General features: G+C 42.6%; 1 protein-coding gene across 1 annotated transcript; it reads right to left on the bottom strand.

The window, feature by feature from the left end:
- Positions 1 to 347: 347 nt before the first annotated feature.
- On the bottom strand, positions 348 to 3186 carry LOC133440310 (nuclear factor 7, ovary-like). The gene has a single exon (XM_061717567.1). The coding sequence runs from the start codon at positions 3052 to 3054 to the stop codon at positions 1633 to 1635; it is 1422 nt and encodes a 473-aa protein (XP_061573551.1). The 5' UTR covers positions 3055 to 3186; the 3' UTR covers positions 348 to 1632.
- Positions 3187 to 12382: the final 9196 nt, after the last annotated feature.

Raw genomic sequence — 12382 nt, 5'->3', positions numbered from 1 at the left:
CACCCAAAGTCTCTTTTCTGGCTACGCCACTGATCTGAATGGTTCTTTCCCCCCTGCCAATCCTCTGGTCCTCCAATCCGTGCCATTCGGACCGCAAAAAACAGATTGGTCAGAGTTTTTACAGGATTAAAGCTGTCAGAGAGGTCCGATTTTTTTCTTTCCTTTTTCTGAACACATTATTCACTGGCTACTCTCAGGATGGAAGGACCATTTCACCCAGTATAACAATAAATGTTTTTGAATACGATTACAGACTATACATTTAAATAGAAACCTGTGTCTCCCTGTTTTTACAGACTCATTAAACTGTAGTCAGTTCACTCCATTAATGTTTTATTTTCCCCAAAAAGAAATTACATGCAGTTTATTATATCACGATATCAAATGATTAAAATAAATCATGATCATGTTTGTTTACCAGGTTAATACAGATGTTTGATTGAAGGAAACTTAAACAAAATCAATGTTTCACATATGAAGGTTTTATGAACCACAGTCAAAAATTATGAAATTAAAGGAGCCGTCTGTAAGAAATGGCCAAAACTGGTACTGCAGTCACTTTCAAAATATTGTTGAGCGGCGTGTCCCCTCCCCCTCCTCCCCCCGACCAGAGGTTGCCAGGTAGGTTGCAGAATGCAGCAGGAACGTAGGCTGCCATGGCTGCCATAATTAGAGCCGAGCTGGCAACCCGGATGCTGAAACAATACTGACTTGGTGATTGGGAGATAGGTGGAGGGTGGAGCTTCAGAAACAATACTGACTTGGTGATTGGGAGATAGGTGGAGGGTGGAGCTTCAGAAACAATACTGACTTGGTGATTGGGAGATAGGTGGAGGGTGGAGCTTCAACATAAACATCAGTTGAGGGCTGCAACTCCTCTTTTTAAACTGGAATATCCTGGCTTGAGTGCTGTTGTCAGTGACAAGTATTTGAAATGAACATGATTTTTAAATGTCTGTTGACATATCGGGGTCATTTTATGATTCGTTTTATTATTGCTCTTACATACAGCTCCTTTAACATACATGATACATTTAAAAAAGGTTTAAAAAGATATGAAGCAACAATTATAAAACATTTGCTCACATGAGAACCAGCTGTGTTTTTAGACATTTAAACAGTTTTTAATGTTTTAGTATCTTTTAGTTGCAGTTTGTTTAAAAATTCTGATCTTTGGACTGAAACTTGAGGAGCAACTTATAAACTCTGACATTTGAACACTTAAAATATTTACACAGAACGATTTTATTTGACTTTTACTCTTCAAATGTTATAAAATCAGCAGGTTGATTAAAAATAGCTCTCAGATTTAGGAACATGGTGGATTTTTAAGTCATATTTTTAACTGTTTACTACATTTATTTAAACAGTAAAGTTTGAAAGTAAAACATAAAATCTAATCCCAGTGATTCCAGCACATTTATAACATGAATACAAACTTGGATAAAATGAATCACAATTTTACAAACCTTTATATTTTGGTATCTTATTCATCGCTGAACAAATACGCTGAATGTTTTACAATAATATTTAAATGTGTCGTATTTTCAAAGTTTTGAGATTCATTTGTTTGTACATGTGAACTTTTTACTTAAAATAATCCTGATCTTGGAAAAGTTATTCCATCAAAACTCAGGTTAATCTATTCTTTGTCTGACAGATTCTGATCTCAGAAGTTTTTGCATCACCAGACTTTCCAATCCCAAAAAAAGGGAAGAGTTTCTCAGTGAAGGTGTCTCTGACAGTGTAGATGTGTTTCTTGTCTTCAGCGTTGTAGAAGGAAACCTTCCCCCCGTCATAGTCCAGCTGGACTCTGATCCTCCGGAGACTAGTCTTCAACGTGAAGATCTTACCAGCACCATTGGTGCATTCTCCATCATCATGCCATAAACACCAGATTCCATCTTCAGGTGAAGCAAATCTCTCTCCCTTCCTGTCAACTGAGTCTTTAACCAAACCCACCAGCCAGTCAGGATGATCTCCCACCTCCACCTCCCAGCTGAGTTTCCCTGAGGTCAAACCCTCAGAACCAAAAACATCGGCGTATTTGACGTTTCTCTCTGGATTATCAGGAAGCTGCTGTTCTGTATCTCCCTTCCTCACACTGGTCAGATCAGCAGACAGATAGAGACCAGGGCTTGCAGTGTTTGGGTCCAGAACCACCGGGCTGAAGTGGACCTGGTCCCCCATCTTCTCCCAGACTCTGAAGGCCAGGTTTCCCAGGTGTTTGGCCTCGTCTACCAGAGCTCCTGAGAGCAGCCGTGGATCTGACACTGAGCTCTGCTCTCTGGCTCTGTCCTGAGTGGGTTTGTACCTGCTGAGGAACGTCATGTTGTCTTTCTGCAGCTCTTCTTCAACAGCAGAGATGCTGTCTGACAGAGAGGAGATCTGCTCCTGGATCCTCTTCCTCTCCCCGCTGATTCTCCTCCCCTTATGCTCCTCTTCCTCCCTCAGAGCTGCCAGTCTGGACTCCTCTTCCTCCTTCAGGAACTGCTGGAGTTTGTTGAACTCTGCTCTGATCTGCTTCTCTGTGGACAGCAGCTGCTTCTCGGAGTGTTGAACCACATCTTTATATGTTTCCTCCACTTGTTTGTATTTGTCCCTCTTGTCCTGCAGAGACTTTAAGTCAGATTTCAGCTGCTCCTTCAGCTCACCGACTGCTTCTTCTACAGGAACCACTTTGTGGTTCTGGTGCAGAGAAAACTCACAGACAGGACACACAGCTCTCTGTTCGTCTAAACAGAACAGTGGAGTTGTTCCTGGGTGTTTCTTACAAACCTCCTCCTCCCTCTTTTCTTCTTTTTCAGTCTCATGCGATCCACCTGTCTGTTTTCCAGCAAAAGAGTCGGCAAGTTCCTTCAGTGAAAAGCTCACAACAAGGTCTTTAGAAGATTTTCTTTTACAGATGGGACAGTTTCTGTTTTTAGCTTCTTCCCAGAACTCTTTCAGGCAGCTAGAACAGAAGTTGTGGCTGCAGCTCAGAGACACCGGATCTTTGAAAATCTCTAAACAAACGTTGCAGCTCAGGTAATTTTTAAGAGTTTTTTCATCCATTTTTTCAAATCTTTGAAATATCCTTCAATCGGTAGACTCACCAGTTAAATGTCCCTTTGAATCACAGATCTCAGTCCTTTTATTCCAGGTTTTTAGTTAATAACATCCACCCTGAAATGGCGTCTCAGCTCCGTTCAGTCATGTCAAAAATGTTCCAATGATCTTTCAGTTAAACCTGAAAGACCAGTTCTTCTCACGAGTCACCAGGTACATTTCAATATTCCTATCAGTAGGAGGCGACACTGGAGCTGTTCATATAAGGACTTAAAGGTACTCTGACCAATCTGTTTTTTACGCACCGAATGGTAAGGATTGGTCAGAGGACCAGAGGCTTGGCAGGGGGAAAAGAACCAATCAGATGCCTTGATTTTAAGTCCTGCCCACGCCTCCCTCTGTCCCATGCGCGCACTCGTCACGTCGAAAATCTTGAAAACTTCACACACTCGAGTCACGTTTGCTGAAAAATGGGGCAGAAAACGAGAAAACGCAGCCAAAAATACAAATACCACCTACCCAGTATGGGGGTCCGTGGGGATGGAGGCGTCTCCATCCCGGCGAGGGTGGAGAGCGCCGGTGTGGGTGGCGGTGTGCTGCCGTGCCGTGCAGGCTCTGTTGCCACGGCTACGGCGTAGGGTACGCGGCGATGCGCACCATTCTGCGTTTGTGTAACGCAGAACCATGAATCAGCCTTCAGTGTGTGCTCTGTCTGCTGTTCTGAACTTTTCTGTTGTCTCATTTTGCTGGGACGTCGGGTCCCTACTGTCCCAAACACAAAATGAAAATGTGAATAAATGTTCCAGAAACAATCGTTTAGTTGTTTTTTTAACAGGAAAACATCTTTTAATTTCAAAATAAAAACACTGTTTACATGTTTTATCCATAACTGAAAGTAAAGAGTGTGAGTTAATAAACAAATAATAAAAAAAATTAAAGCTGCAAGCAGCGATGAACGGGCCCTCGCACTCACGGCCACCGTCCCCCATAAGCATATCAGAAATGACAGCACCCACGACTTCCTATGTCAAACCATTCAAAAGTTATAACAGAAAATAGGAAAAACCAATCTGAAGAAGGGGCAGGGCTAATTCAAGCCAATGAAGCTCAAGGACTCAATACAGAGTCCGATGACACCACCCACAACTCTCTATGTCAAACCATTCAAAAGTTATGGCAGAGAAAAGTATTCTAAGGGGCGCTGTTGAGCCGTTAGGCCACGCCCATTAATGCAAACCATGAAATATCAAATTTATCGCCAGGCCTGGCTTGCATGCAAAATTTCGTGACTTTTGGAAAATGATCAAATATGGACCAATCAGATGAAGGGGAGGCGCGCTTTTTGGCGTCTAGCGTCGCCACGGTAACACTTTTGAAAGAGAAAAATAATGCGTGGTGTCAGAAGATGGAGACACACATTTTGATGTATAACACACATGGGTGCACGTTACGTTTCGGGCCGTATTAATTGCCGAAGGAATGGCATAAATTGCGCCAAAATGACACAATTAATTCAAAATGGCCGACTTCCTGTTCAGTTTCGGCCATGGCGCCAAGAGACTTTTCTTTAAGTTGCGACATGATACAGGTGTGTACCGATTTTCGTGCATGTACGTCAAACCGTATTATGGGGCTTGAGGCGCAAAGTTTTTTCCGTCTGAACCAATCAGATGAAGGGTGGGCGCGCTTTTTGGCGTCTAGCGTCACCACGGTAACGTTTTTGAAAGAGAAAAGTAATGCGTGGTGTCGGAACATGGAGACGCACATTTTGATGTATAACACACCTGGGTGCACGTTACGGTTCAGGCCGCATTAACGGCCGAAGGAATGGCATAAATTGCGCCAAAATGACACGATTAATTCAAAATGGCCGACTTCCTGTTCGGTTTCGGGCATGACGCCAGGAGACTTTTCTTTAAGTTGCAACGTGATACAGGTGTGTACCGATTTTCGTGCATGTACGTCAAACCGTATTGTGGGGCTTGAGGCACAAAGTTTTCTAGGGGGCGCTGTTGAGCCATTAGGCCACGCCCATTAATGCAAACCATTAAATATCAAATTTTCCGCCAGGGCTGGCTTGCGTGCAAAATTTGGTGACTTTTGGGACACGTTTAGGGGGGCAAAAAGGCCCTCATTTCATAGGAAGAAAAACGAGAAAAAAATAATAAATTCCTACAGATAGAATAGGGCCTTCGCACTGTCAGTGCTCGGGCCCTAATTACAAAAAATATCTGCCTTTGATAAAGCTATGTGGACGGTCACAAGCTTCCACCATGTTATTAGCGAAATTCAATATCTTGTTTTCCCCAATAACCTCAGTTTTTTAAACTCACTACACGGTACCCGAAGTGTTCCTTTTTATTTATATTTAGCTACTGTTGATTTTCTTTGGTACATTAATTAGAAATAAAGTGATAAATACCTAGTTTTTACATTGGGAGTGGACGGGAGAGATGACAGTTTTGTCTGACCTAGCAACGGGGGCGGGGCTTGACAAAGGGTCAACTGCTGCAAGGCTGGACTAACAGGTATTAGAATACAAAAACAGGGGTAGGGGGGAGACTATGTATAAACAAAGGAGTGACTGCATGCACAAAGAAAGAAAGACAAAGATGAGACAGGAAGTTAAAGGGGACCTATTATGGCATCTAATACCTATTTTAAACAGGCCTTGAATGTCTTAAAAACAAGCTTTTGATCGTTTTTGCTAAATAAATGAGAAATTCAGTCTCTGAGCCATGTCTTTATCTTCCCATTCTCTAACCTCATTATCTATGCGGGATTCTGAGTGGGCGGGGCTATGATAATGAGACTCTGTGCTGATTGGCTGCCTGAATGACGTGCTACACCGCTACGAAAAAATGGAGGAAGCTCCGGCCGGTGGAGTTAGTTGTGGGCGTGGTTTCACGCATCGTAGGCCAACCTATGTAAATCGCGCCCGTCGTTACGTAGCGACGGGAGCAGAATCTGAACGGCTCGTAGATCCACATCACACTGGACGGCTCATCCGGGCGGCTCTACAGACACTGCAGAATTTGGTTGCTTTCCTCCTTCTCTGAGTTGGCAGGCTGAGGGGAGACCACTTTATATATGTTAAAGCAAGAAAAAACTTGTTTTTTCATAATAGGTCCACTTTAAACAATTTAAACCCTAATGGAGAAGTAATGGATTTTCTAAGAAAAACATAATTACTTGAACAGGACGAAACTTTGTGGCTTGGTAGTTAGCATGTTGTCTCACTGTGAGAAGGTTCCTGGTTTAACTCCTGAAAAGGAATTACTGGGTGTAAATAATGGATCATAACCTTGACTTCATGATTTTTAACTTTTGGAGAAACATCTATCTTTTTAAGGTTTCCAAATATGTTTGTTTTTCTTTTCCTCCCAAGATAGATGAATATATAAATAGATCAAAGTAGTAAATTGCAGAAGATCAAACTAGAAATAGAAAAGAAGAGGTAAAACTCTGGCTCAATTTTGAGAAGATAGCTGTTCTTCAAAGGCCAATTGTACTCCACAAACTTGAATCTTTTGGTATTGTCAACTGGTTAATAACATTTAAATCCTAAACTGCAAATTTAAGCGGGTTTATGACAACATTTACACGTATAATTTCTTCACTGTTTACTCAGGCCACGTTTACACATAGCTGGGTATTTACAAAAACGGATATTTCCCCCTCTACGTTTTGAAAAATACCATCATTTACATCAGGGGTTCTTAACCTTTCTGACCTTGGGGCCCAATTTTTTCAGTACAGAGTGGCCCGGGGCCCGTTAAATATTAACACTGTATAGCAGGGGTATTCAACTTTAAGAGGTCCATTTAGAGAAAATTTACTCAAGCGAAGGTCCAGAACATCATAATAAATTATATATATATATATATATATATATATATATATATATATATATATATATATATATATATATATATATATATATATATTTATTTATACATACATTCAAGTAGCCTCATAGTTGTATCAACATCTGCATCTGACTGTTATATTAAAAAAGTACATATTTGCCCATTAACATGTGTAACTTCAATTACACATATTTTTTTCTCTTAAAAATAAAATAGATTTTATTTTATTTTCCAAATGCTATCTTATTTTATTTCTTTACCAGCAGTTTGAATTTCCCCTTTTCTTTGTTAATTGTCTCAACACATTTTTATAATAAATGAATATAAACACATCTTAACAATTGAACAGTTTTGCAGTTTGTCTTTCTTCCCCTTAATCTTATGTCCCCACTTTCTGTCGTTCAGTGAGAGAATTGAGCTCTAATTTCTCCTGACAGGACTTTAAATCTGGTCTGGATGGTGTCAGAATCTCATGCACATGTGAAGGTGCTCATTGGTGAGCCCGAGCGGCACCGACCTCCCCGGCCGCGGGGACGCGCCGGGATAAATGATCATGATCATGCCGCGCTCGCTCGCTCTGGGCGCAGACCCAAGTAATCGATCCCTGATCCTGGCGGATCTAAACGTACTCTGTGCAAAATGAAGGATTTTCTCTATAAATACACACCCTTTCTCTTACTATTACACGTACAGCTAGCTGAGTGTCTTCTTCTCCTCATTTGGTTGGGAGTTGCTATGCAGTCCCGCGGCCCTCGCGGCCCACACGTACAAAACTGATTTTCTTTCACGGCCCACTAGATGGCGCTCGCGGCCCAAGTGTGGGCCGCGGCCCTATGGTTAAGAATCACTGATTTACATCATATCGTTTTCAAAATCTCTTCATTTACACGAACCCACATAAATACGCTGTTAAGGTGCTATGAGCAGCCAAACCTACAGGGGGCAGTGTAACGAGAAGCATAAAGTCATGCTAGCCAATCGGAATCCTGAAAAAAACCATCAACAAATGACACGTGGCCAAACAAATTGTAAACACAGGTCACACACGTGATGCTGGTGACTTTCTGTCGCATAATGTGACGTTCTGAAGCCTAAATCTCAGTTTGCCTCTGTTTACAAGCAAATCTCCACTTTGGCCGGAGTTTTCAGGAATTATCGTTTTTGATGACTTTGAGCTTCATTGTAAACAAACGTCCAAAAAGCATGAAAACACCACCGTTTTTGCTACGTGTAAACGAGGCATCAGAGTCAAGCAGATTATGTTTTACAGAGAAGTGAGGGGAACAGCAGTATCTCTGCAGAAATCCTTCTGGGCAAGCAAAGACAAGTCTCTCAGCTTGGCTGCCATTTTCCAAACAGCGCTCCAGGCAGCAGCCTTGGTTTAAAACAAGAATCCCTTCAAAATGACTAGGAAAGAGAGCTCAACAAAATCAATTCATGTATTCACATCTGATTAAAAATTCTTGAGAAGTAAAAAAGGCAAACCTTTGACTCATTAAGATGCCTCGGTGTGAGCGAGGTTAATGATGTCCCCATTGATTAGGTATGCAGATATCTTTGGGCACTGATTGTGTCTTAACCCCCCTTCAGAGAATAAAGAGCCCACAGGTGAAAGCTGAGGAGGAGGATGTGGTTTGGGTTTTAACTGCAGCAGAAAGCTTCGTGGGCTAGAAAACATCAGGAGGCATGTGAAAGACGAGTGCCTCTTGTTTTTTAAGTAGACTATATTAGTGTGTGTATATAATATTACAAAAGTAATCTAAACTAACGCCCAGGAGTCACCTTTATTAGGTGTTCATCACAGAGCACTTACCTTTCTCATTAGTCCTGATTTGCTCAATGTGAGATCCTCCTTCATGCTTACTTACATCAGAATTTCTAAAGTGCACTTCCACTTCATAGACACATGTTTTAAGTGTTTGCTCAGTATTCAACATCGTAATTAATAAGCTAGTTATATGCCCATGTGCCTTGGTCCTTGAAAAGCTTCATCTTTTCTGTTTCTCATGATATAGATACTCATAGATGTCTCCAGGTAAACAGTGATTTGCATCATGCTCTTTGTGGAAGTCTTTTTTTTTTTTAAATAGTTTCAAACCATGCAATTTTTTGTATGTGTGATTTTTCATAGTCATAGACTTGCTGTTTGATAATCGGGAGTCTTGAAGCCATTTGGCTGTTCATATTATATGACTGATCACCGACATCAGGTCACACACTACCGGATTTGATAAAGACTTGGTTGACTGAATTGTTTCTCAAACCAAATTTTATCCATAGAGTACATGTGGGAAAATAGGTTTAGGCACACCAAAACACAGCTGATTATTTGAACATGGACCATCCATCCATCCATCTTCTTCCGCTTATCCGTTCCCGGTTCGCGGGGGCAGCAGCCTCAGCAGGGATGCCCAGACTTCCTTCACCCCAGACACTTCCTCCATCTCTTCCTCCAGCTCTTCAGGGGGGAGTCCGAGACGTTCCCAGGCCAGCCGAGAGACATAGTCTCTCCAGCGTGTCCTGGGTCTTCCCCGGGGTCTCCTCCCGGAGGAACATGCCCGGAACACCTCCCTAGGGAGGAGGGACATGCCTGGAACACCTCCCTAGGGAAGAGGGACATGCCTGGAACACCTCCCTAGGGAGGATGGACATGCCTGGAACACCTCCCTAGGGAGGAGGGACATGCCTGGAACACCTCCCTAGGGAGGATGGACATGCCTGGAACACCTCCCTAGGGAGGAGGGACATGCCTGGAACACCTCCCTAGGGAGGATCCAGGAGGATCCGGTACAGATGCCCAAGCCACCTCAGCTGACTCCTCTCAATGTGAAGGAGCAGCGACTCGACTCCGAGCTCCTCCCGGGTGACCGAACTCCTCACCCTATCTCTAAGGGAGCGTCCAGCCACCCTGCGGAGGAAACTCATCTCGGCCGCTTGTATCCGCAATCTTGTCCTTTCTGTCAGTACCCAAAGTTCATGACCATAGGTGAGGGTAGGGGCGTAGATTGACCGGTAAATCGAGAGCTTTGCCTTTCGACTCAGCTCCTTCTTCACCACGACGGCCCGGTACATCGACCGCATTACTGCGGATGCTGCACCGATCCGTCTGTAAATCTCATGCTCCATCGTTCCCTCACTCGTGAACAAGATCCCGAGATACTTGAACTCCTCCACCTGAGGCAGGACTTCTCCACCCACCCGGAGAAGGCACGCCACCCTTTCCCGGTGGAGAACCATGGCCTCGGTCTTCTCATCCCTGCCGCGTCGCACTCGGCCGCAAACCGCCCCAGCACATGCTGAAGGTCCCGGTCCGATGAAGCCAACAGGACAACATCATCTGCAAACAGCAGAGATGAAATCCTGAGGTTCCCAAACCGGATCCCCTCCGGCCCCTGGCTGCGCCTAGAAATCCTGTCCATAAAAATTATGAACAGGACCGGTGACAAAGGGCAGCCCTGCCGGAGTCCAACATGCACCGGGAACAAGTCTGATCTACTGCTGACAATGCGAACCAGACTCCTGCTCCGATCATACAGAGACCGGACAGCCCTTAATAGAGGGCCCCGGACTCCATACTCATTGAGCCCCCACAGAATGACACGAGGGACACGGTTAAATGCCTTCTCCAAATCCACAAAGCACATGTAGACTGGTTGGGCTAATTCCCACGAACCCTCGAGCACCCTGCGGAGGGTATAGAGCTGGTCCAGTGTTCCACGACCGGGACGAAAACCGCATTTGAACATGGACCAAAGGAGGTAAACAAGAGGCACAAGCTGTTTGTGCTATATTTTAAATAAAGACAAAAAAGTAAAACAAACTCTGTAACTGGAAAACTGACTTAAAATCATCTAGTCTGGAAAAAACCCTAACTTGACCTATTAAAAAAACTATATTTGGTTTTTAAACTGACTAAACTCTGACAAACCCTTTAGGTAATGCAAGATAGTCATGTGTACAGTATATGCCACCTACAGTAAATCTAAAGACATGTCGTTCAGCAAGAGGTTTGGATTTGGTGGTGTCACTTCAGCAGAACAAGATCAAAGTAAAGTTAGAGTTGTCATTGAAGGTAAACCGAGAACTTTGCTTGCTCTGACAGAGACTTTTGTGCAAAATATGTACGCCTGGCCCTTCCCATATTTCAAAATAAAGATTGGATGAGAAGGAACTACAGGGCGCAGAGAGGGGGTGAGGCTGCACGCTCTGGCAGAAACATCAATACATCACCGGTGGCTGGCCTGTCTCGTTTATGCTTCGACTTGTCCATTTCAGTCACTGCTCTGAAAGTTTTAATCAGTGCACCGAAATAAACTTTTATTGAGTGCTTTTTTGGTGGAAAGAAATTGTATGTCTTTTCTGTGTTTGCGTTTCAGTTGACTTCCACAGGCTTCCTTTTTTTTGACGTGTCTGTAAAAACAGACAGACCGTGCGTATTAATTGAGTGTGTATGTGTGTATGCTCACAATCTGAAAGAAATGAGGATTTATATCTTGTTCCTTCTTGTGCTAGAGACTGTCCAAGGTCAGGAAGAAAAACAAAATGTGCGAAAGTCATAAACCTGACGAACAGCCAAGTCTCCTGATAAATTCTGAAACAGTCACAAGATAAAATTGATTTAATTTGTGCAAATGGCTACAGATTGCGTTTTCGTCATCTCATCGTGGCTTTTAGTTTTAGTAGAAGGTTACTTGACATTTTGTGCCGTTAGCAGGTGGGATGAGATTCATCACCCCAGCAAACTTGAAAATGCAGCCTTTAAACATGTTTGTGAGGGAATTATTCAATATTTTAGGCAAGACAAGTTTATTTGTGTGGCAGATTTCAGCAACAAGGCAATTCAAGGTGCTCAATATGATGGATATATGAAGAGTGAAGAGGAGGGGGAAAAAGTTACAGTGGTGGCAGAATAAAGAAAAGTTAGACTACCAGAAATACAATTGAGTACTACATTTAAGCAGTACTGGAGTTGAGGGGGATGAGGGGGGATGGCATTCCCCCTGAAATAAAAACGGTCAAAATCATCCCCCCTGTAAAACTGCCACCCCCCTTATGTTATTTCATCAATGAATGTGGTTTTACTGCTATTTCAACATTTAGAGTCATCACCAGAAAAATAACACCAGAAAAATAACTTATTTGACAATTTTCCCCTGTTTCAATTAAATTTTCCCTTGAAATAAGTAGAAAAATCTGCCAGTGGGACAAGATTTATCTTCTCATTACAAGCAAAAAAAATCTTGTTCCACTGGCAGATTTTTCTACTTATTTCAAGTGAAAATCTACTTGAAACAGGTGAAAAATGGTTGTTTTTTCAAGTGATGAGTCTTGTTTTAATTGTAATACATTTTTTTTCTAAAATGAGACATTTTAACTAGAAATAGGACAAATATTCTTATTTTGAGTTTTTGCAGTGATCCATTTCACTTATCCTGTGAAGGACAGAGTCATATTGATAAGTTCAG

This window comes from Cololabis saira, chromosome 3 (genome assembly GCF_033807715.1).
Source record: "Cololabis saira isolate AMF1-May2022 chromosome 3, fColSai1.1, whole genome shotgun sequence".
Lineage (NCBI taxonomy): Eukaryota > Metazoa > Chordata > Actinopteri > Beloniformes > Belonidae > Cololabis > Cololabis saira.
This window is presented reverse-complemented; position numbering and strand designations above follow the sequence as displayed.